At 41.1% G+C, this 24,317-nt stretch overlaps 1 protein-coding gene across 1 annotated transcript; it reads right to left on the bottom strand.

Annotated features, from left to right (window-relative positions):
• Nucleotides 1-9,560: 9,560 nt before the first annotated feature.
• LOC130706441 (zinc finger protein with KRAB and SCAN domains 1-like) lies at nt 9,561-11,253 on the bottom strand. Its single transcript, XM_057538494.1, is given in 3 exon segments — nt 9,561-9,658; nt 9,661-11,016; nt 11,019-11,253. Coding segments are annotated over 3 exon segments (1,689 nt in total).
• Nucleotides 11,254-24,317: the final 13,064 nt, after the last annotated feature.

Here is a 24,317-nt window from a genome sequence, read left to right as displayed (position 1 = left end):
GTTCAAAAGTAACCTGCCCAGGCCACAGAGAGCATAAGCCCTGGAATTCAAACCCTAAGCTGCCTTCACACCGGTGCTCTTTCCACTATATGATACGACTATTGAAAAAAAAAAGATTTTTTTTTCCTGAGCCCTGTTTTAATGGAAAGGAAATGAAGCTGGGATATATCAGTTTCCTAATCGCTTTGGTCTGTACCAGGCAAAGTCATCCAACAGACCAGGTAACATCTGTGGAACAATTAACAATGCTCCAAACTGTGCTAGGTGTTCTACACTGTAGAGTCTACCAGCATTAACAGAATGCGACCTTGTAACCGCCAGAGAGAGTTGAGTCCTATTCAGCCCATGCTACAGATGAGAACACTGAGACCTAGAAGCCTTAAGGCACTCGGCCGGGGTCACCGAGCCGGCAGGAGTCCTAGGCTGCACGCCCCATCTAGTGCACGCACACCCGGGCACTGGGCACCGGTTCTAGTGCCCACCTCTACCTTGCACCATCTAAAACCCCGCTTCGCAGCGCCCACACACGAGCCCCTGGAAGCGGGAACTACAAACCCGTCTCGCCAAGCCGTGGCTGGAAGAAGCTCTGGATACAGATCAGGGGCAGAGGGTGCTCAGGGGCGGCGCCCAGTCCACCCCGCGGAGGCGGTCGGTGTTGAAGTCCAGCAGGCCCTCCCTCAGGGAGGCGTGCACGGTGGGCAGAGGCACCGAATCCTGCAATGCGCACAGGTCCTCACAGCGCCAGAGAAAGTCGGCCGCGCTGTCGCGGCACAGCTTCACAGTGATTATGGGCCGAGCGCGGCCTTGGGGATGCTGGCTGCAGACACGATGCCCACACACGCCTGGAGGCCCCGGCTGGCCTCCGGCCCCTCCGGCGGCCACCGCCGTCCACGGAGTGGTAATAAGGATCAAAGTGGTAATGGTCCTGTATTCTTTTTCTTCTTGCATTATTTCAAAACCGGCATCGCTGGCGTCGGGCAGTCCGGTAATTGGGTCCGGCGGACCGGTAATTGGGTTCATTTGCCTCTGCGTTATCTGCCTGCCATCTGCTTCCTGGAGGTGACCAGGCTTTACTTTATCATCTCTTTCTTCTTCTTCCACGTGTGTTCCTGGTCTTACTCTTCCCGGCTCTTCTGCAGGGAGCAGTCCAGCAACTCGTTCTCTGGATGTAACTCTACGTCTCTTTTCCTCCGGATGGTCTCGATGATTTCGCGAGCAGCATCATGGGGTTTGTCGTAGACTGGCAGCGGCCACGGGTAGACAGCGGGCTCGGCCCCCACGGGCGACTCCAGCCTCAGCTCCAACTTCTCCCCCATGTCTTCGCATGCGGCCCCCACACCAGACTAGTCTGGCGGTTGGGGGAGGGGCGGGGCACCGCCTTTTTTTTTTAAAATATTTATTTATTTGGCTGTGCCTGGTCTCAGTTGCGCTGCGTGGGATCTTTGTTGCTGCATGCGGGATCTTCATTGTGGCATGCATGATCTTTTAGTTGCGGCATGCAGGGTCTTTAGTTGTGGCATGCAAACTCTTAGTTGCGGCATGTGGGATCTAGTTCCCTGACCAGGGATCAAACCTGGGCCCCCTGCATTGGGAGTGTGGAGTCTTAGCCACTGGACCACCAGGGAAGTCCCAGTACCATGCTGTCTTGATGCTGTAGCTTTGTAATAAGTTTAAAAATCACAAAGGATGAGTCCTCCAACTTTGTTCTTCTTTTCAAGATTGTTTTGGCTTTTTGGGGCCCTTGCATTTTCACATACCTTTTAGGATCAATTTGTCTATTACTGCAGAAAAAAAGGCAGTTGGGATTTTGATAGTGTATTGAATAAGCAGGTCAATTTTGGAAGTATTATCATCTTAATAATATTAAATCTAATAATCCATGAACATGGGCTATTTTCTAATTTTTATAGGTCTTTTAAATTTCTTGAAATGATGTTATATAGTTTTCAGTGTATAAGACTTGTTCTTTTTTTGTTAAATTTCTTACTAAATATTTTATTCTTTTTAATGATACTGTAAATGGAATTGTTTTCTTTATTTCTTTTCTGGATTGTTCATTGCTAGTGTATACAAACACAAGTGAGTTTTATATTGGATATTGTATCCTGTAACCTTGCTGAACTTGTTTATTAGTTCTAATAGGCTTTATGTGGATTTCTTGGGGTTCTCTATATACAAGATCACGTCATCTGTGAATAGAGATCGTTTAACTTCTTCCTTCCCAATCTGGATGCTTTTTATTTATTTATTTATTTATTTTCCTGGGTAATTGCTGGCTTGAATCTCCAGTACAGTTTTGAATAGAAATGTTGAGAAGGCATGTCCTTGTCTTGTTTGTGACCTTAAGGGGAAAGCTGTCAACCATTCACCATTAAGTGTGATGTCAGTTGTGGATTTTTTTGTAGATTCTCTATATCTATATATGTCAATTAAGTTAAACTTTTAAATTATATTATTTAAAACTCCTATAACCTTACTGATTTTAGTTTGCTGGCTCTATCCACTGAAAGAGGTATGCTGAAATCTCCAACAGTTGTTCTTGGATTATTTATTATTCCTTATTGGTCTGTCAGTGTTTGCTTTATATATTTGGGGGCTATATTATTAGACATTCAAATTTCGATTTTTATATCCTTTTGTTTTGAATTTGAATTATTCTTCTTTTTCTCTAGGGATACTTCAGTAAAATTTTTGTCATTTTTCTTTAAAACTTTTGATACACTTATATTTTAGGCATGCCTCTTTTATTTTTTTAATTAATTTTTTTATTGGAGTATAGTTGATTTACAATGTTGTGTTAGTATCTGCTGTACAGCAAAGTGAATCAGCCATATATATACATATATCTACTTTCTTCTAGACTCCCTTCCCATATAGGTCATGGAGAGGACCGAATGGAGTTCCCTGTGCTATATAGTAGGTTCTCATTAGTTATCCTTTATATATAGTAGTGTGTGTATGTCAATCCCAATCTCCCAATTTATGCACCCCCCCACCTTTCCCCCTTGGTAACCATTGTTTTCTACATCTGTGACTAATTTCTGTTTTGTAAATAGGTTCATTTGTACCATTTTTTTAGATTCCATGTATAAGCGATATATGATATTTGTCTTTCTCTGCTGACATACTTCACTCAGTATGACAATCTCTAGGTCCATCCATGTTGCTGCAAATAGGCATGCCTCTTTTAAACAGCAAAGAGTTTGTATATGTATATGTATGTTTTTTAAATTTAATCTGACGGTCTTAGTCTTCAACCTCAAATATTTGGTCTAATGTTATTTAATTTAATAGTGATATATTTATATATAAATATACTATTTCTTATTTTCTTTCTCCCCTCATTTCTCCTTCATCTTGACATTTTTTCCTTTTTGGGGGGGATTAATCAAATATTTTGTTTTAAATATTCCATTTTCACTGTTAATTTTTCATTATTTTATTATTCTTTTAATTTTTAACCTACATATTACATATACATCCTTGACTTACTTGATTGTAATCTAAGTTAGATATTTTACCACTCTCTGAGCAATGCAAGGATCTTACAACATTTTAACTCCATTTACCCCTACTCTGCTTTTGGCCTGTTGTTGTTATGTATTTTAATTCTCTCTATATTTTAAACCCATAGCCTAATAGTTTTGTTGTTTTGAACAGTTTATGCACATATTTATCCTATTTAGTGGCTCTTTATGCCTACTTACATTACCCTGATTTCAACTCAGATAATTTTTCTTCTTTCTTCTTCCTATAGTATTTCGTCAATGAATCTAAACAGGTGCTCTTTGCTTCAAAATGATGTATTTCCTCTTTATTTTTGAAGGATATTTTCCCTCAGTTCTAAGTTGGTAGTTCTTTTATTTCAGCATTTAAAACATATTATTCCACTATTTTCTGTGTTCCATTGTATCTGGTGAGAATGTGACTCTTAGTCATGTAGTCACATTGTTGTTCCTTTGGAGGTATATGCCATGTTCTCTGCTTTTAAATTTTTTATTTTTCTTTTGTTGTCATAATTTAAACGATTTTATGCCTATATGTAATTATACATTTTGGATTCATGGAGCTTCTTGTTAATGTAGTTTGTGAAACTTATAGAATTGCATCTCTTCAAATATTATAATATTACTTCTACTCCATCTTCCTTCTAGTCTTGCCAAAAATATAAATTATACATATGATACACCTTTTCCCATGTCTCATACCTCTTATACTCTTTTCTCATTTCTTGTATTTTCTCCCTGTGTTTTCTTTTTTTAACATCTTTATTGGAGTATAATTGCTTTACAATGGTGTGTTAGTTTCTGCTTTATAACAAAGTGAATCAGTTATACATATACATATGTCCCCATATCTCTTCCCTCTTGCATCTCCCTCCCTCCAACCCTCCCTATCCCACCCATCTAGGTGGTCACAAAGCACCGAGCTGATCTCCCTGTGCTATGCGGCTGCTTCCCACTATTTTACGTTTGGTAGTGTGTATATGTCCATGCCAGTCTCTCACTTTGTCCCAGCTTACCCTTCCCCCTCCCCGTATCCTCAAGTCCATTCTCTAGTAGGTCTGCGTCTTTATTCCTGTCCTGCCCCTAGGTTCTTCATGACCATTTTTTTTTAATTCCACATATATGTGTTAGCATACGGTATTTGTTTTTCTCTTTCTGACTTACTTCACTCTGACAGACTCTAGGTCCATCCACCTCACTACAAATAACTCAATTTCATTTCTTTTTATGGCTGAGTAATATTCCATTGTACATATGTGCCACATCTTCTTTATCCATTCATCTGTTGATGGACACATAGGTTGCTTCCATGTCCTGGCTATTGTAAATAGAGCTGCAATGAACATTTTGGTACATGACACTGTGTGAATTACGGTTTTCTCAGGGTATATGCCCAGTAGTGAGATTGCTGGGTCATATGGTAGTTCTATTTTTAATTTTTTAAGAAACCTCCATACTGTTCTCCATAGTGGCTCTATACATTTACATTCCCACCAACAGTGCAAGAGGGTTCCCTTTTCTCCACACCCTATCCAGCATTTCTTGTTTGTAGTTTTTTTGATGATGGCCAATCTGACCAGTGTGAGATGATATCTCATTGCAGTTTTGATTTGCATTTCTCTAATGATTAATGATGTTGAGCATTCTTTCATGTGTTTGTTGTCAATCTGTATATCTTCTTTGGAGAAATGTCTATTTAGGTCTTCTGCCCATTTTTGGATTGGGTTGTTTGTTTTTTTGATATTGAGCTGCATGAGCTGCTTGTATATTTTGGAGATGAATCCTTTGTCAGTTGCTTCATTTGCAAATATTTTCTCCCATTCTGAGGGTTGTCTTTTCGTCTTGTTTATGGTTTCCTTTGCTGTGCAAAAGCTTTTAAGTTTCATTAGGTCCCATTTGTTTATTTTTGTTTTTATTTCCATTTCTCTAGGAGGTGGGTCAAAAAGGATCTTTCTGTGATTTATGTCATAGAGTGTTTTGTCTATGTTTTCCTCTCAGAGTTTTATAGTGTCTGTCTTTACATTTAGGTCTTTAATCCATTTCGAGTTTATTTTTGTGTATGGTGTTATGGAGTATTCTAATTTCATTCTTTTACATGTAACTGTCCAGTTTTCCCAGCACCACTTATTGAAGAGGCTGTCTTTTCTCCACTGTATATTCTTGCCTCCTTTATCAAAGATAAGGTGACCATATGTGTGTGGGTTTATCTCTGGGCTTTCTATCCTGTTCTGTTGATCTATATTTCTGTTATTGTGCCAGCACCATACTGTCTTGATTACTGTAGCTTTGTAGTATAGTCTGAAGCCAGGGAGCCTGATTCCTCCAGCTCCGTTTTTCTGTCTCAAGATTGCTTTGGATATTCGTGGTCTTTTGTGTTTCCATATAAATTGTGAAATCTTTTGTTCTAGTTCTGTGAAAAATGCCAGTGGTAGTTTGATAGGGATTGCATTGAATCTGTAGATTGCTTTGGGTAGTAGAGTCATTTTCACAATGTTGATTCTTCCAATCCAAGAACATGGTATATCTCTCGATCTATTTGTATCATCTTTAATTTCTTTCATCACTGTCTTATAATTTTCTGCATACAGGTCTTTTGTCTCCTAGGTAGGTTTATTCCTAGATATTTTATTCTTTTTGTTGCAGTGGTAAATGGGAGTGTTCTCTTAATTTCATTTTCAGATTTTTCGTCATTACTGTATAGGAATACTAGAGATTTCTGTGCATTAATTTTGTATCCTGCTACTTTACCAAATTCATTGATTAGCTCTAGTAGTTTTCTGGTGGCATCTTTAGGATTCTCTATGTATAGTATCATGTCATCTGCAAACAGTGACAGCTTTACTTCTTCTTTTCCGATTTGGATTCCTTTCATTTCTTCTTCTTCTCTGATTGCTGTGGCTAAAACTTCCAAAACTATGTTGAGTGATAGTGGTGAGAGTGGGCAACCTTGTCTTGTTCCTGATCTTAGTGGAAATGGTTTCAGTTTTTCACCATTGAGGACGATGTTGGCTGTGGGTTTCTCATATATGGCCATTATTATGTTGGGGAAAGTTCCCTCTGTGCCTACTTTCTGGAGGGTTCTTATCATAAATGGGTGTTGAATTTTCTCGAAAGCTTTCTCTGCATCTATTGAGATGATCATATGGTTTTTCTCCTTCAATTTGTTAATATGGTGTATCACATTGATTGATTTGCGTAAATTGAAGAATCCTTGCATTCCTGGGATAAACCCCACTTGGTCATGGTGTATGATCCTTTTAATGTGCTGTTGGATTCTGTTTTCTAGTATTTTGTTGAGGATTTTTGCATCTATGTTCATCAGTGATATTGGCCTGTAGTTTTCTTTCTTTGTGACATCTTTGTCTGGTTTTGGTATCGGGGTGGTGGTGTCCTCATAGAATGAGTTTGGGAGTGTTTCTCCCTCTGCTACATTTTGGAAGAGTTTGAGAAGGATAGGTGTTAGCTCTTCTCTAAATGCTTGATAGAATTCGCCTGTGAAGCCATCTGGTCCTGGGCTTTTGTTTGTTGGAAGATTTTTAATCACAGTTTCAATATCAGTGCTTGTGATTGGTCTTCATATTTTCTATTTCTTCCTGGTTCAGTCTCAGATGGTTGTGCATTTCTAAGAATTTGTCCATTTCTTCCAGGTTGTCCATTTTATTGGCGTATACTTGCTTGTAGTAATCTCTCATGATCCTTTGTATTTCTGCAGTGTCAGTTGTTACTTCTCCTTTTTCAGTTCTAATTCTATTGATTTGAGTCTTCTCCCTTTTTTTCTTGATGAGTCTGGCTAATGGTTTATCAATTTTGTTTATCTTCTCAAGGAACCAGCTTTTAGTTGTATTGATCTTTGCTATTGCTTCCTTCATTTCTTTTTCATTTATTTCTCATCTGATCTTTATGATTTCTTTCCTTCTGCTAACTTTGGGGGGTTTTTGTTCTTCTTTCTCTAGTTGCTTTAGGTGTAAGGTTAGGTTGTTTATTTGAGATGTTTCTTGTTTCTTAAGGTACGATTGTATTGCTATAAACTTCCCTCTTAGAACTGCTTTTGCTGCATCCCGTAGGTTTTGGGTCGTCGTGTTTTCATTGTCATTTGTTTCTAGGTATTTTTTGATATCCTCTTTGATATCTTCAGTGATCTCTTGGTTATTAAGTAGTGTGTTGTTTAGCCTCCATGTGTTTGTATTTTTTACAGATTTTTTCCTGTAATTGATATCTAGTCTCATAGTGTTGTGGTCGGAAAAGATACTTGATATGATTTCAATTTTCTTCAGTTTACCAAGGCTTGATTTGTGACCCCAGATATGATCTATCCTGGAGAATGTTCCATGAGCACTTGAGAAGAATGTGTATTCTGTTGTTTTTGGATGGAATGTCCTATAAATATCAATTAAGTCCATCTTGTTTAAAGTATCATTTAAAGCTTGTGTTTCCTTATTTATTTTCATTTTGGATGATCTGTCCATTGGTGAAAGTGTGGTGTTAAAGTCCCCTACTATGATTGTATTCCTGTCAATTTCCCCTTTCATGGCTGTTAGTATTTGCCTTATGTATTGAGGTGCTCCTATGTTGGGTGGATAAATATTTACAATTGTTATATCTTCTTCTTGGATTGCTCCCTTGATCATTATGTAGTGTCCTTCTTTGTCTGTTGTAATAGTCTTTGTTTTACAGTCCATTTTGTCTGATATGAGAATTGCTACTCCTTTCTTTTGATTTCCATTTGCATGGAATATCTTTTTCCATCCCCTCACTTTCAGTCTGTATGTGTCCCTAGGTCTGAAGTGGGTCTCTTGTCGTCAGCATATATGCGGGTCTTGTTTTTGTATCCATTCAGCCAATCTATGTCTTTTGGTTGGAGCATTTCATCCATTTATTTTTTTAATTTTTTATTGTTTTTGACATTTCATGGTATTTACTCTCTGATCCGTGTCTAGATAGTCTATGCTGGTGGCTGACCAGCACCCTTCGTTTATATTTAGGACAAAAATAGCATGCGACCCTAGAGCTTTAGCCACGCCTCGGGCTCACAAGCTGGGCCAGGCTACCGTATTTCAGGTACTCGTGACTCACAGGCCTTGTTGTGAATGTACAAATCCTGCTAGAAGTCAGGCCTAATGAGCACTTCTCATGTGGTCAGCACTGTGTCCAGGGCTGTCAGGGATATAAATATATCCCCCGATGAGAGAAGCATCTCTTTTGGGGAGTGATGAAAACTTTCCCACACAGAACAACGAAAGATTCAAGGACAGTATGCAATCAAGTGCTAACCTGTGGAGAAACGCAGTTAGGAGTGTGATAGTGCTTTAGGGAATTCGGGGATTTCGAGAAGGGAGAGAAGTGTTTTGAATCACGGTTGCCATTTCAGTAGGATTTATCTCAGTCATGAGGAGGGAACCATCTACATCTGCGGCCGTCCTTTGGAACTGTAGACTGGTGCGCATGCCCTCTCTTTCAGAAAGAGATAGAAATCTTCGGTTTGATACTGACAGCGCAGTCCTAGATTTCTATAGCTTTGGTAGGCTACCAGTGACTGTGCAGAACTTACCGTATATATATAACTAGTTTGAGCAGCATGTGCCAATGTAGTTTTTGTTCAAACTGTCCCTCTTTTTTGAGAAATAAGGTTCAGCAAGACGTTGGCCCAGTAGGGCGTGTTTGCAGCAAGCAGGTTTTGAACCTCAGTGTCATTTTCACAGAGCCAGTCTTAGTCTTTCAATTATGTACTGTGGTTGCGAAGAGTTCAAGAGCGCCTTAAAGGTCTCCTCATTACTGAAAGCTTGACATTTTCCTGTGTGTGTGCTTCTATCCTGTGTGGAAACAGCATGTGGATTATCCATCCCTATGACTAGTATTTCCCTGCAGGGGCTGTGGAAGAATTATACGCCCACAGACTAGGCAAAGGCAGAACACTGCTGATGTAACTGTAAGGATCCATAAGTGTGATTTTTTTTTTAACCTGTTGAGGCTGGTTTTTTTCCCCTCCATGGGCACACATCTCTGAAATAATTTTAGAAACGAAAAGGGGAAATGGCTTGTTGACAAATTCTCGCTTTACACACAGCTTTTCAGGAATGCTCGGAAAGCATCGAGGGAGGCGGGGCTGTACTCGGAGGCTCGCTCTCTGGTGTGGATTCTGTGATGCAGAGTGAGGTCGAGCTCCGGGTGAAGGCCTTGCCGCACTTCGTGCGCTTATAGGGCTTTTCTCGGGTGTGAATTCTCCGATGCAGAATAAGGTATGAGTTTCGGTTGAAAGCCTTTCCACATTCACTACATTCATAGGGCTTTTCCCCCGTGTGGATTCTCTGATGCTTAGTGAGGTCTGAGCTCTGGCTGAAGGCCTTCCCACACTCGTTACATTCGTAGGGTTTCTCCCCAGAGTGGATCTGCTGATGCAGAATGAGATTTGAACTGTGACTGAAGGCTTTGCCACACTCATTACATTCATGAGGCTTCTCTCCTGTGTGGATTCGCTGATGCAGAACAAGGTTTGAGTTAAGACTGAAGGCTTTCCCACACTCACTACATTCATAGGGCTTTTCTCTGGTGTGGATTATTTTATGGCGAATAAGGCTTGAACTCCTTGTGAAGCATTTACCACATTCATCACATCTGTGGGACTTTGCTCCTGTCGGAACTTCTTCAGGGGTGTTGAAGTTTGAGCTCAGACTGAAGCTTCTCCCCAGTCCTTTACCCTTTTCCCTTGGACCTTGCTCTCCTGTGCTGGGGTTTTTTTTTTCCTTGACTGTAGCTGGCCCCGGATCTCTCTTTTCTTTTCCAGTTTTCTCCTCTGGGTTTCTCTGCTGCCTGTCTACTACTCTGCCCTGCTGTTCATGTTTTTCTCTGAAATCTTTCTGGAATTTTCCTGTGGTCTCCCCATGTGATGCTGAGTCTTCTGCAATTTCAGCCTTTGAGGTGGACTCCTCATTCTCATTCCTGTTTTCACAACCCTGGGAAATCACGTTCCCATAATTCTCCTGCCTGGTGTCCCTATTCAGATTCCTCCGAGCCAGGTTCTGACATCCCCATTCCTCCAGGATGAGGGACACGGCCATGTCCTCGATCTTCACCATTGCCTGGGAATCTGCCGAGAACAGTGTAGATGCCATCGCCTGGTCTCTGGGACCCCCCTTGTGATGAGGGGCAGGAACGTGGGTGGCAGGGAGAGCCCGTGGTTGTAAGAGGCGGGGTTTCCGAGATGAATGCTTGAAATGGGACTGGGTGGCCTCATGAGGAAGGTCAAAGCTCGAGGACTCCTGTACTGGATCCAGAGGCACCATCCCCCTTGCGAGCATCTCAGGTCCATGAACTTGACCTGGGACCTGCTGTCCTGATAAATCCAGCTCCAGATCTTCCAGAAGGGTCACAGCCTCCTCCCCACTATCAGGATGGTATTCCTGCAGCCAGACCTGGAGCTCCTTGGGCAGAATAGAAAGGAACTGCTCCAGCACCAGCAGCTCCACGATCTGCTCCTTGGTGTTTATCTCTGGTCGCAGCCACTGGTGACAAGTTCCTTCAGTCGACTCAGGGCCTTTCGAGGCCCAAAAGTGTTCTGGTAACAGAAGTGCCTGAACCACTGGCAGAAGATCTCTGGGTCGGGAGGAGGAGACTCCTGCAGACTGGCGTCCTGCCCCCACATGTGCTCTTCCTCATCTTCCTCTTCGACCTTCACTATCACGATGCCGTCCTTCTCCTGGGCAGCGTGGGGGGACAGACCGGTGGCTTCCCTTGACTCAGCAGTCATCATTCAGGCTCAGGGAACTGACTTGATCCAAACGGGGTCTGTGCTCTCCTTTCTGTCCGGGGAAATGTTTTCTGGTATCTGTTTCTGTACTATTCCGTGAGCCCCGGGAGCGGCCTGGGAGTGCTGGGCGAGCAAGGGGAGCTGACTCTGGGGCTCAGGCCGGACGAAGGGCGCCGCGCACGGACCTAGGCCCTCCCGACGCCTCGACACAGACACAATGAGACAATCCATTTATATTTAAGGTAATTATCGCTATGTATGTTCCTATTACCATTTTCTTAATTGTTTTGGGTTTGTTATTGTAGGTCTTTTCCTTCTCTTGTGTTTCCTGCCTAGAGAAGTTCCTTTAGCATTTGTTGTAAAGCTGGTTTGGTGATGCTGAATTCTCTTAGCTTTTGCTTGTCTGTAAAGGTTTTAATTTCTCCGTCAAATCTGAATGAGATCCTTGCTGGGTAGAGTAATCTTGGTTGTAGTTTTTTCTCCTTCATCACTTTAAATATGTCCTGCCACTCCCTTCTGGCTTGCAGAGTTTCTGCTGAAAGATCAGCTGTTAACCTTATGGGGATTCCCTTGTATGTTATTTGTTGTTTTTCCCTTGCTGCTTTTTTTAAACTCATTTATTTTTGGCTGCGTTGGGTCTTCATTGCTGCGCACGGGCTTTTTTTAGTTGCGGTGAGCAGGGGGCTTCTCATTGCGGTGGCTTCTCTTGTTGCAGAGCAGGAGCTCTAGAGCGCAGGCTCTGTAGTTGTGGTGCACGGGCTTAGTTGCTCCGCGACATATGGGATCTGCTTGGACCAGGGATCAAAACCGTGTCCTCTGCATTGGCAGGTGGATTCTTAACCACTGTGCCACTAGGGAAGCCCCTACCTTGCTGCTTTTAATATTTTTTCTTTGTTTTGAATTTTTGATAGTTTGATTAATATGTGTCTTGGCATGTTTCTCCTTGCATTTATCCTGTATGGGACTATTCTGTGCTTCCTGGACTTGATTAACTAATTCCTCTCCCATATTAGGGAAGTTTTCAACTTTAATGTCTTCAAATATTTTCTCAGTCCCTTTCTTTTTCTCTTCTTCTTCTGGGACCCCTATAATTCGAATGTTGGTGCATTTAATGTTGTCCCAGAGGTCTCTGAGACTGTCCTCAATTCTTTTCATTCTTTTTTCTTTATTCTGCTCTGCTGTAGTTATTTCCACTATTTTATCTTCCAAATCACTTATCCGTTCTTCTGCCTCAGTTATTCTGCTATTGATCCCTTCTGGAGAATTTTTAATTTCATTTTTTGTGTTGTTCATCACTTTTTGTTTGCTCTTTAGTTCTTCTAGGTCCTTGTTAAACGTTTCTTGTATTTTCTCCATTCTATTTCCAAGATTTTGGATCATTTTTACTATCATTATTCTGAATTCCTTTTCAGGTAGACTGCCTATTTCCTCTTCATTTGTTAGGTCTCGTGGATTTTTGCCTTGCTCCTTCATCTGCTGTGTATTTCTCTGTCTTCTCATTTTGCTTAACTTACTGTGTTTGGGGTCTCCTTGTCACAGGCTGCAGGTTCGTAGTTCCCGTTGTTTTTGGTGTCTGCCCCCAGTGTCTAAGGTTGGCTCAGTTGGTTGTGTAGGCTTCCTGTTGGAGGGGACTAGTGCCTGTGTTCTGCTGGATGAGGCTGGATCTTGTCTTTCTGGTGGGCAGGTCCAGGTGTGGTGGTGTGTTTTGGGGTGTCTGTGGCTTTATTATGATTTTAGGCATCCTCTCGGCTAATGGGTGGGTTGTGTTCCTGTCTTGCGAGTTATTTGGCATAGGGTGTCCAGCACTGTAGCTTGCTGGTCATTGAGTGGAGCTGGGTCTTGGTGTTGAGATGGAGATCTCTGGGAGATTTTTGCCGTTTGATATTACGTGGAGCTGGGAGGCCTCTTGTGGACCAGTGTCCTGAACTTGGCTCTCCCACCTCAGAGGCACAGCCCTGACGCCTGGCTGGAGCACCAAGAGCCTGTCATCCACATGGCTGAGAATAAAAGGGAGAAGAAAAAGAAAGAAAGAAAGAAGAAGATAAAATAAAGTAAAGTAAAATAAAATAAAATAAAGTTATTAAAATAAAAAATAATTATTAAGAAAAATTTTTTAAAAAGTAATTAAAAAAAAGACAGAAACCTAGAACAAATGGTAAAAGCAAAGCTATGTAGACAAAATCACGTAGAGAAGCATACACATACACACTCACAAAAAGAGAAAAATGGAAAAAAAATATATATCGTTGCTCCCAAAGTCCACCTCCTCAATTAGGGATGATTCGTTGTGTATTCAGGTATTCCACAGATTCAGAGTACATCAAGTTGATTGTGGAGATTTAATCCGCTGCTCCTGAGGCTGCTGGGAGAAATTTCCCTTTCTCTTCTTTGTTCGCACAGCTCCTGGGGTTCAGCTTTGGATTTGGCCCTGCCTCTGCGTGTAGGTCACCTGAGGGCGTCTGTTCTTCACTCAGACAGGACGTGGTTAAAGGAGCAGCTGATTCGGGGGCTCTGGCTCACTCAGGCCAGGGGGAGGGAGCGGTACGGAGGAGGCGGGGCGAGCCTGCGGCGGCAGAGGTAGGCGTGACATTGCACCAGCCTGAGGCGTGCCATGTGTTGTCCCGGGGAAGTTGTCCCTGGATCCCGGGACCCTGGCAGTGGCGGGCTGCACAGGCTCCCGGGAGGGGCGGTGTGGAGAGTGACCTGTGCTCGCACACAGGCTTCTTGGTGGCTGCAGCAGCAGCCTTAGCATCCCATGCCCGTCTCTGGGGTCCGCGCTGATAGCCGCGGCTTGTGTCCACCTCTGGAGCTAGGTTAGGTGGTGCTCTGAATCCCCTCTCCTTGCGCACCCCGAAACAGTGGTCTCTTGCCTCTTAGGCAGGTCCAGACTTTTTCCCGGACTCCCTCCCGGCTAGCTGTGGCACACTCGCCCCCTTCAGGCTGTGTTCACGCCGCCAACCCCAGTCCTCTCCCTGGGATCCGACCTCCGAAGCCCGAGCCTCAGCTCCCAGCCCCGCCCGCCCCGGCGGGTGAGCAGAGAAGCCTCTCGGGCTGGTGAGTGCTGGTCGGCACTGCTCCTCTGTGTGGGAATCTCTCCGCTTTGCCCTCCGCACCCCTATTGCTGCGCTCTCCTCCTTGGCTCCGAAGCTCCCCCATCCGCCACCCGCAGTCTCCGCCTGCGAAGGGGCTTCATTGTGTGTGGAAACCTTGCCTCCTTCACAGCTCCCTCCCACTGGTGCAGGCTCCGTCCCTATTCTTTTGTCTCTGTTTTTTCTTTTTTCTTTTGTCCTACCCAGGTACGTGGGGAGTTTCTTGCCTTTTGGGAGGTCTGAGGTCTTCTGCCAGCGTTCAGTAGGTGTTCTGTAGGAGTTGTTCCCCATGTAGATGTATTTCTGATGTATTTATGGGGAGGAAGGTGGTCTTCACGTCTTACCCTTCCGCCATCTTGTAGCTCCTCCTCTCCCTTTATTTTAGTATGTGTATTTTCCACCAATGAACTTACTGTTCACTATGCTATTCTTCTGTTGTGCTAATGTGCTGTTGATTATATTCAGTTAGTGTTTAATTTCATATTATTGTACTTTCTATTTAGAATTTCCATCTGATTTTTCAAATAGACTCCAGTTCTCAGGGGAGAAATTTCTACTTTTTCATCTGTTTTCTTGAATGACTTAATCATATTTATAAAGTTTTAAAAGTCCATGTCTGATAACTCCAATTTCTGGATCATCTGTGGCTCTAATTGTCTCTATTTTTCTTGATTTTTAGTCATTTTGTTCTGTTTCCTGCCATGACTTTTAATTTTTGATTGAATGTGAGGCTTTGTGTATAAAAACTTATAGAGGCCCAGGATAATACTATTTTCTTCTGGAGAAAATTTAATTTTCTTCCAATAAAAGTTGGGGTTAGGGGAATCACATTGTTCTAACTGAAAATGTTCTATTTCCATTTTGCTCTTATTCTTAGGTATAGCCATTCTGAATCATTTACTAAAATTTCATGGTGGGCCTCAAATTCTGCGTTTCATCCTCTTAGCAGTTGCTTTCTTCTTGGTTCCCCAGAATCGTTCTTCATGTGCTTTCAAATTGCTTCAAGGGAGGATGGCATGTATGATATTAATACATTGATGATCTCAATGTATTTTCCTTCTCTCTGGGATCCTGGTCCTTTGAATTCTGACTCTTAAATGCCATGAAACAACTATTTTTGTACTGTAATAACTTTTGTACTTGTTCTCACTGGGAGATTTAGTCTGAGATCGGCTAATCTTTTATTGCTAGGAACAGAAATATTCCCTTCATAAATTGTATTCTCATTATGTAGTTTAGTTACTGGAGGAATATTCAAGAGGTGTTATATGACAATAGTATTCAAACCTGGTTTTAGAATTCAAGAACAAGTAACAGCTAGCATTGTAGATCTCAGTGTCATCAACATGCATAAGATTTTTGCATGGAATCAAAACTTGGAATACCCAGAGAATGAGAACTTTAGAAAGGAAAGGAAAGCAGTAAAGGAGAAAAAGGAATTGTCACTAAAATAGGAATATAACTGCAGATGAATAATTTCACAGAGAAAGATTCAAGAAGAAGGTAGACAACTCGATCAAATTCTAGAGTTAAGGAAAAGGAAGAGTCAGAAAGGATCATTGGATTTTATCTTTATGCAGACAGTTTGGACAACCGAGTGAGTAGTTTTAGCAAAGAGATAGGAGTAATGCTTAGATTGTGAGAGATTAAAGAAAAAGAAGGCATTAATAAAGTGTAAGAATTAGATTTTTTAAAAAAGAATTTAACAATGAAATAAAAGAGAGAAAGATCAGAAGCTTAGTGGGATACCAAACCTTGGGAAATGTTTTTAGAGAAATTTTAAGGATATATGAACATGGAGGTAGAAGGACTTTAAGGATCAAGTAAAGGGGAGGTTAAAGATGCATGTAAGGACAAAGATATATATGATAAGGATATCTAAGATGTGAAATTGAGAGTAATTTGAATGAGAAAGCTTGTAAAAGGAGTTTATGGAATACTTTGTCTTCTGAGAGAAAAGGAAAGAAAAAATGACCCCGTTTTATTTCAGTTAAGGAGTGGTTGAGGTTGTATGCAGAGGGTGGGGATGAGAGTCAAGATGTGAAAAGAATGGAGTTCAAGATGGAGTGACTATGAGGGCTGTTGGAATTATGGGGTTCAAGGGACAGTGAGGTTAAAGTATAAAATATCTATCTGGATAATCCTCTTAGCTGATTTTAGTGATAAATTCATCAGCAACCGAGGCCTGGAAGTCCATGAACTAAAGATAAAGATAAGAAGAAAATAATATGAAACAAGATGTGTTTCAAAAGAGAAAGGATTATCAAGCAAGAATGGAAAAAAAACCCCAACATGGAACAAGTTTTTTTGTTGTTATTTCTTTGCTGTGAGATATGAGGTGGCTTATCAGGGAGATATTTGGTTACGGGCTGTGATTTTTAGTTAAGGGGCATTATAGAAAAATATAAGGATAGATTGGAATTTGATCCAAGGAGGCTCAGGAAAAGGGAATGGTAGAGAATCCTGCAAAAGGTGAGTGGACCTGAGATGAAGAGATGAAATGGATAGGAATAAAAGTAGAGGAAGAAGTGGCATTGATGAATTAAAGATGAGGAAATGGGAAACTGGGTCATAGGCCGGAGGAACATGTTAGGGACCAGGCAGTATTGAGGAAGCTAGAATTTTGTAATTGGGAGTTTTCAGTGGATCCACATGGTCATATTAACTTTCCAGTGAAAGATTTTGATTATTTCTGCACATTCTTTGAGTCAAGATGTTGGCTTCTTGGAGGTTTATTGTGTCTTGTAAGGTGGTAGACTATGGCAGTGGTACCTTTAATTTCAGGGAGATAACACTGGAAACCTTTAATTTCAACTTACTTTATTGTATCCTTCTATTATTTTTCACATGATACTGTAGTGGAGGAAGAAACTTCCCTCTGTCATCTTAGGTTCAATGAATAGGGCCCTATAGATTAAACTGACAAAATACAGATTAACAGGAGAAGAAAGGGCATATATATAGAGAGAGATTCACAGAAAAGAAGTGAAAATCCAGAAGTAGGTGGACCTGGGGCCTTACATACCATTTTAACACAGTGTGAAGAAGGGAGTTTGGGCTTCTGCGGTGTGAGAGGGGATAGGTTGTGGGCAGGTGACTAAGACATGTATGGTAAATAAGGGTTGTTTAGAAAGATTTGTTGTGCAGATTCAAGTCATCTCATGTGACAAGAATTGTCTCCAGGCAAGTCAGGAGAGGACAACTTAAAAAAAATCCTTTATAAATATAAATTGCCTTTACAAAGGGAAATTTATGTGCTGGTTTTAGAGCTTTTCCTGCATCTGCTGTCCCTCAATTGCCTTCAGCTCAAAATAATTCTTATGCCAAAGTGGCATATTTTGGGGTGGCATATTCTGGTCCCTTTCAATACAATTCAGCAACACTCTCTAGTTACATCTTTTAATATATTCTCATAGGTGGTTTTGATTGCCATCAACTAACAATTTCTGGATTTAAATTCTTCAGGAATTTTTTTGCTCTGGAGTCCATCACTAGTTCAGGGTTAGCTCTTTTCAAGGTTCAAGGAATTGTGAATTTTATGGGAGAAATGTTTTCAAAGGCATGCCTGACTAACATTTCTTGTTCTGAATCCAGTCTTCTCTCTTAGGACTTTATAGTTTTGTTCATCTTACACCAAGCTGATTTATAGCTGATGTCGAAAGCTTGACCTCTGTGCACTGGTGCCAAATCAAATCTCAGAGACAGAGTTTTGGGTGAAGTAGAAAAGAATAGCTTTATTGCTTTGCCAGGCAAAGGGGGACACAGAGGGCTCCTGCCCTCAAAACTATGTGTCCCAAAATGGGAGGATTTGGTGAGGAGTTTTATAGCAATGGTTCAAGGGTGGGGTTGCTGGTAAGGATTAGGGTGTGTGCAGGGCCTGCACTCCTTTAATCTGGTCTCAGGTAGTCTCTTGATGAGCTTCTTTGGTTCCTTTAATCTGGCCTCAGGTGGTCTTCTCTGGAATGAAGAATGCTAACTCTGTTTGTTGGGGGTTTTAGTTCTGCAGAAGAGCTCAAAGATATTGCTGTGTGTATCCCTTGAGGTGGCACCAGAACCCTGCCCCAAGGCAGCACTGTCGTTTCTTGGCTGCTCCTTGCTTGTCTTTGCATCTCCTCCTTTCCCTGATTAGCAACTGTTTGAATCTGCCCTTTGGAACTCAGGGAAGGTCATGGAGGCTGGAGTCTGTTCTGTACAAACAAGGAACGGGGACACGGAAAGGTTTCCATGCCCAGGAGCCCCACAGCGTCCTGCTCAGTTTCATAGCTCCTGTATGCATTTTTTAGGGAACAATTTCCAAAGTATTTGTTTTATGTCTACACTTTTCATCTGTTGTATACTTCTTCAAATAGATGTAAGAACTCTACCTCTTTTGCTAAACATATGGTTGAGTGCTTGGTATTTACTGGCTCAATCTTGGACACAATTTATTAGTTTGGTCTCCAGTTCCCTGTTTTGTTTCTCAGCTTTTTTGGTTCCTTGCTGTAGGGTGCAAATACCACTCATGCTGAGACTCTTCTGATTTAGACTAAAACCCATAACACACGCATTTGGAAACCTATGGCTGCTTGGGGGGGCCATATGGCAACTTAAGAGAGTCCCTGTTACTGCTGCCAAGTCCCTGGTTGTTACGAAAATACAACTCCATTGTTTCCAAAGCCCTGGGAAGGGGAGAGCTAATTTTTCCTTTTTCTTTTGCAAAACAGCAAGAACTGTAAAGAACAGTCCTCTAGATAACACAAATAGGTAAACATTGCCAGGGTTTGTTATCTAAAGTGCCAAAAATTCTACCTTCTTATTGGGTGGTTGTTTTACTACTTACAGAGGTTCAGAATTTCTGTTGCTGATAGTGGTAGCCAGCCAGAGGAGAAATTATATGGAGGAGAAAAATAATATCTTTTCTCCTAAGTAATATGGAGTAAATCTGTTGAATTTTATTGTATTTTGAATTTGGAAAAACATTTTATTCCAGACAGTACTATCCTGACAAAAGATTTGAAACACAGCTCTGTTTTATTACCATTCATTATAGGACAACCACTTCAAATTCTTATATAATTTTAAAGTTTTTTAGTGAGTTGGCAGTTTTTGGGTATGTTAAGCATCAAGAGCAATTCCTGAGTTTTCCTCTTTATTTTAGGTATGAAGAGTACTGTACCTAATGGGTTTTTTGTTGGAAAATAATTTTTCTGATATTGACAAATGTGAAACAAGTATGATTTGTGTCACTTGGCATGATTATTGTGAACTCATTGTGTATTTGGTTACTATATGTGCAAGATAATCTCTATCTATCTATATCTATATAATATATATATATATTTTTTCTAACAAACCACATACCTTGGGTATTTATGTCACCCTGCATTCTCTCCCCTGTGGGGAGACTTGTTAGTCAACAGGCTCTCAGAGTCAGCCTTTTTCGTCCTCTAAGAACCTTCTGCATTCAAGGAGTCTGCTGGATGCTCAGGGTCATGTATGAGAACAAAGTTCACTGCCTTCTTTCCCCAAATAATTGCTCCATTTATTGGGGTCTGATTTATATTTAACTGCATAAGTAGTATAAAAGATGTGTAAGTAAGTGCTGAGAAGCACTGATAATTAGTTTTGATTTTGAGAAAATCATAGAAAAAGTGACATGAAAAAGATTTCAACAGAGAGAAAAAAGATCCTTGATTTGGGACTGGGCATGGCATTTCAAGCAGAGGAGAAAGCAGGAACGAGGGTCTAGGAGCTATCTAAAGTGTTTAACTTGGTATCTGGTTATAACTTTTGTGGACATTTCAGGTTATGTTACATTGAATTGGATGTTAATAGAAGTACTGTAAAACAGCACAGCAGCTGTATTTTGTATCAGTGGGTTCGGGGGAGAGAAGACCTTAGTTCAAATGTCAGTTCTCAAACAAGTATCCCATGAGATGTGTTTTAAAAGTTTAGCATGGAAGTACTCACATATATATGTGCATGTAGATACATGCATACACACATACCAATGATACCTTTGTTCCCAGTGAAAGAAAGGTTCATGTCTCGTCACAGAAAGAATTCAGAAACGAGACAGGGAGGTCAAGAAAGTAAAGCGAGGATTTATGTAAGCAAAAGTACACTCTCAAAGGGATAGCAGGCAAACACGTGAGTAGCTGCCCTGAGTTTGTTTTGGCAAGCCGGTTTTGTGGGGCATACAAATAAAGGGGTGGAATATTCACTGGGGAAGGAGGGGTTTGGGGGTCGTATTCCCTGATTTTCATCCCAGCTCCACCTTCCCAAGGGGAGGAGGGATTTTTGTCCTTATTTAGCCTTGATCGGAAGTGTCATAGCGTTGGTGCATCATGGGTACTTCTTATCTGCAAGGCTAATTTTATTGTAATGAGAGCATAATGAGAAAAATGTTACATTCAGGTGCTGAGATTCCCACCTTTTCCCACCTTTTTTTTGGTCTGCCCCCAGGACACTTATCACCCCAAAATGTGTGGTTTCCTGTCAGTCTGGAGGTTCCTTCTTTTCTTTGTCTGCCTATGGACCCCTGCTGTTTACAAGGTGTGTGGTTTCCTGCCACCTGGCCCATGCCCCTCCTTTCTCTGCTCATATGTAGCTACCTGCCTGCTGTAACACCTTTGTCCCTTTGCATGTCCATCCTGTCCTCTGCCAAGGAATGCCTGCCTTTGTAATCAGGGAAGCTGGTGAAGCAATTTCCCATTATATCATTGGGTGTAATGCCACAGCTAATCACTTAAACATCTCTCATTTTGTACATCACATGCATTATCAGATTACAGTGATGTTAACCAAATTTTCAATGATATAGTAGCCTACTCTAGATTTGCTGGATGCCAGAGGTTCCTCATTAGCTGATTTAACCATCCTTTCCCATCTTGATGGTGTGAATTCAGAGAAACAACCTTACTACCTGCTCAAAATGAGAAGGGACTTACCATATCCAGCTTCCGAAATAGCCACCAATAATCTCTGTCTCCTGCTATTCACACCCTTATGTGGTACCCTCCCAACACTGTATGAAGTTTATTTGGTGTAATCAATAGAACACAGCAGAAATGATGGTATGTGACATTCACAGAAAGATAGACAAGATGAAAAGGCAGAGGGCTATATACCAGATGAATGAACAAGATAAAACCCCAGAAAAACAACTAAATGAAGTGGAGATAGGCAACCTTCCAGAAAAAGAATTCAGAACAATGATAGTGAAGATGATCCAGGACCTCGGAATAAGAATGGAGGCAAAGATCGAGAAGATGCAAGAAATGTTTAACAAAGACCTAGAAGAATTAAAGAACAAACAAACAGAGATGAACAATACAATAACTGAAATGAAAACTACACTAGAAGGAATCAATAGCAGAATAACTGAGGCAGAAGAACGGATAAGTGACCTGGAAGACAGAATGGTGGAATTCACTGCTGCGGAACAGACTAAAGAAAAAATAATGAAAAGAAATGAAGACAGCCTAAGAGACCTCTGGGACAACATTAAATGTTGTATGGTGGAAATGATGGTATGTCACTTCCAAGATTAGGTTATCAAGATTGGGTTCCATCTTGGATTCTTTCTCTTTCTCTCTTGGATTACGTACTCTCAAAGAAGCCAACAGCCATGTTGTGAGGACAAGCAGTCCATCTGTGGAGAGGTCCACGTGGCAAGGGACTGAGGTCTCCAGCAAAAGGTCAGTGAAGAACTGAGTCCTGCCAACAACCGTGTAAGTGAGCTTGGAAGCAGATTCTCCAGGCTTGAGATGCCTGCAACTCTGGCTGACAGCTTGACTGTAACTTCATGAGAGACTCTGAGCTACAACTACTAAGTTAAACTGCTCTTGGATTTCTGACTCACAGAAATTATAAGATCGTAAATATTTATTTTGTAAGCTAGTAAATTTAGAGGTAATTTGTTATGCAACAATAGATAACTAATATAAGACCCTTCTGCGTGAGAGTTTTCCCTTGTGCAGAAACCACAGAGCAAACTCAAACAAAGTCTGTCTTTGTGAAATTGCTGGGGAAGGGGACAGCTGATCTTCTGTCACCTCAACAATGAAGCATGACATGACCTCTCAGCACAATTTTGGGCCTGTGTTTCAGATGATATAGTTACATCATCTGATCCACACAATAGAAGTAGAAGGGAGAAGGTTCAGCTGCCTGACCCATCATGGCTGGAACCACATTTCTGCCTAGAACATGCAGCACGTCTGTTCTTAAATTTGATCTTTTCATTTAAAATCAGTCGATCTCTTATTTATCCAATAGGTGGTTCAGATCCTAACTTTTGCTTTCAGCAAAACTATAAAAAGCAAAAGGCAATCCTCATGGTTGGAAGTGAGGAGACAAATCATATATTAGAACAAGACTGATCCCTTAGCAGCAGCAGCAGCATAGCAGTTGTGAGAGGAGGACTGGGCTTGTGAATGGAGATCCCCTCTGTGGGCACAAATATGGATCCAGAAAGTTATTCAGTCACTCTGAGCCTTGATATCTTCTTTTGTAAAATTAGGTAAACAACACCTGACAGAGATTCTGTGGTGATTAAGTGTGATTCTAATTATGAAAGTATTTGCACCTATTAAATATCATTTGAAAATATTCTCTAAGGTGCAGTGCATTAACCTTAGGAGACATATCCATTCAAAGAAGAGGATGCCTTAATCTACTGAGCAAATATCATCTGAGCACCTACTATGTGCCAGGCACTGTGCTTGGATGGGGATTACAATAATGAATAAAAGAAACCCAGTCTTTGTACTCAAAAGAACTTATAGCCTGGTGGAGAAGTAGTACTTAATCAAATAATCGCACAAATGATAACAAAATTCCAGCTGTGAATAGTGAGGAGGTAGAGGTACTATGAGGGCACATATGAAGGGAGATTTGACCTATTGAGAAAAATTAAAAATGCTTTCCTGGGAAATAACACTTGAGTTGGGATCTGAAGAAGTAGGTGTTAAAGAGGGGTGGGAAATGCCTCTTAGGTTGAGGGAACAGCAGTCACAAAGACCTAGTGGGAGGGCCTGAGTGTTTTGAGTGGGTGGAACCAAAAAACCAGTGAAGCTGGAAGACAGAGAGGTATGAACCGTTTTCCTAGCTCCTATGTCTGCTAAGGTCTGTAATTGACCTAATGGAATCACTGCACCTCAAGTACCTGATAGTGAGGGTAATCTTGTTTTAATTAGTGATGCTGAGCAGCTTTTCATGTGCTTCTTGGCCATCTGTATGTCTTCTTTGGAGAAATGTCTACTTAGGTCTTCTGCCCATTTTTGGATTGGGTTGTTTGTTTTTTTAATATTGAGCTGCATGAGCTGTTTGTGTATTTTGGAGATTAACCCTTTGTCCATTGATTCGTTTGCAAATGTTTTCTCCCATTCTGAGGGTTGTCTTTTCGTCTTGTTTGTAGTATCCTTTGCTGTGCAAAAGCTTTTAAGTTTCATTAGGTCCCATTTGTTTATTTTTGTTTTTATTTCCATTACTCTAGGAGGTGGATCAAAAAAGATCTTGCTGTGATTTATGTCAAAGAGTGTTCTGCCTATGTTTTCCTCTAAGAGTTTTATAGTGTCCAGATTTACATTTAGGTCTCTAATTCATTTTGAGTTTATTTTTGTGTATGGTGTTAGGGAGTGTTCTAATTTCATTCTTTTACATGTAGCTGTCCAGTTTTCCCAGCACCACTTATTAAAGAGACTGTCTTTTATCCATTGTATATCCTTGCCTCCTTTGTCATAGATTAGTTGACGATAGGTGTGTGGGTTTATCTCTAGGCTTTCTATCCTGTTCCATTGATCTATATTTCTGTTTTTGTGCCAGTACCATATTGTCTTGATTACTGTAGCTTTGTAGTATAGTCTGAAGTCAGGGAGTCTGATTCCTCCAGCTCCGTTTTTTTCCCTCAAGACTGCATTGTCTATTTGGGGTCTTTTGTGTCTCCATACAAATTTTAATATTTTTTGTTCTAGTTCTGTAAAAAATGCCATTGGT

This window comes from Balaenoptera acutorostrata, chromosome X, assembly GCF_949987535.1.
Source record: "Balaenoptera acutorostrata chromosome X, mBalAcu1.1, whole genome shotgun sequence".
Classification (NCBI taxonomy): domain Eukaryota; kingdom Metazoa; phylum Chordata; class Mammalia; order Artiodactyla; family Balaenopteridae; genus Balaenoptera; species Balaenoptera acutorostrata.
The sequence above is the reverse complement of the archived record's forward strand: the minus strand, read 5'-3'. Positions and strand labels throughout refer to the sequence as shown.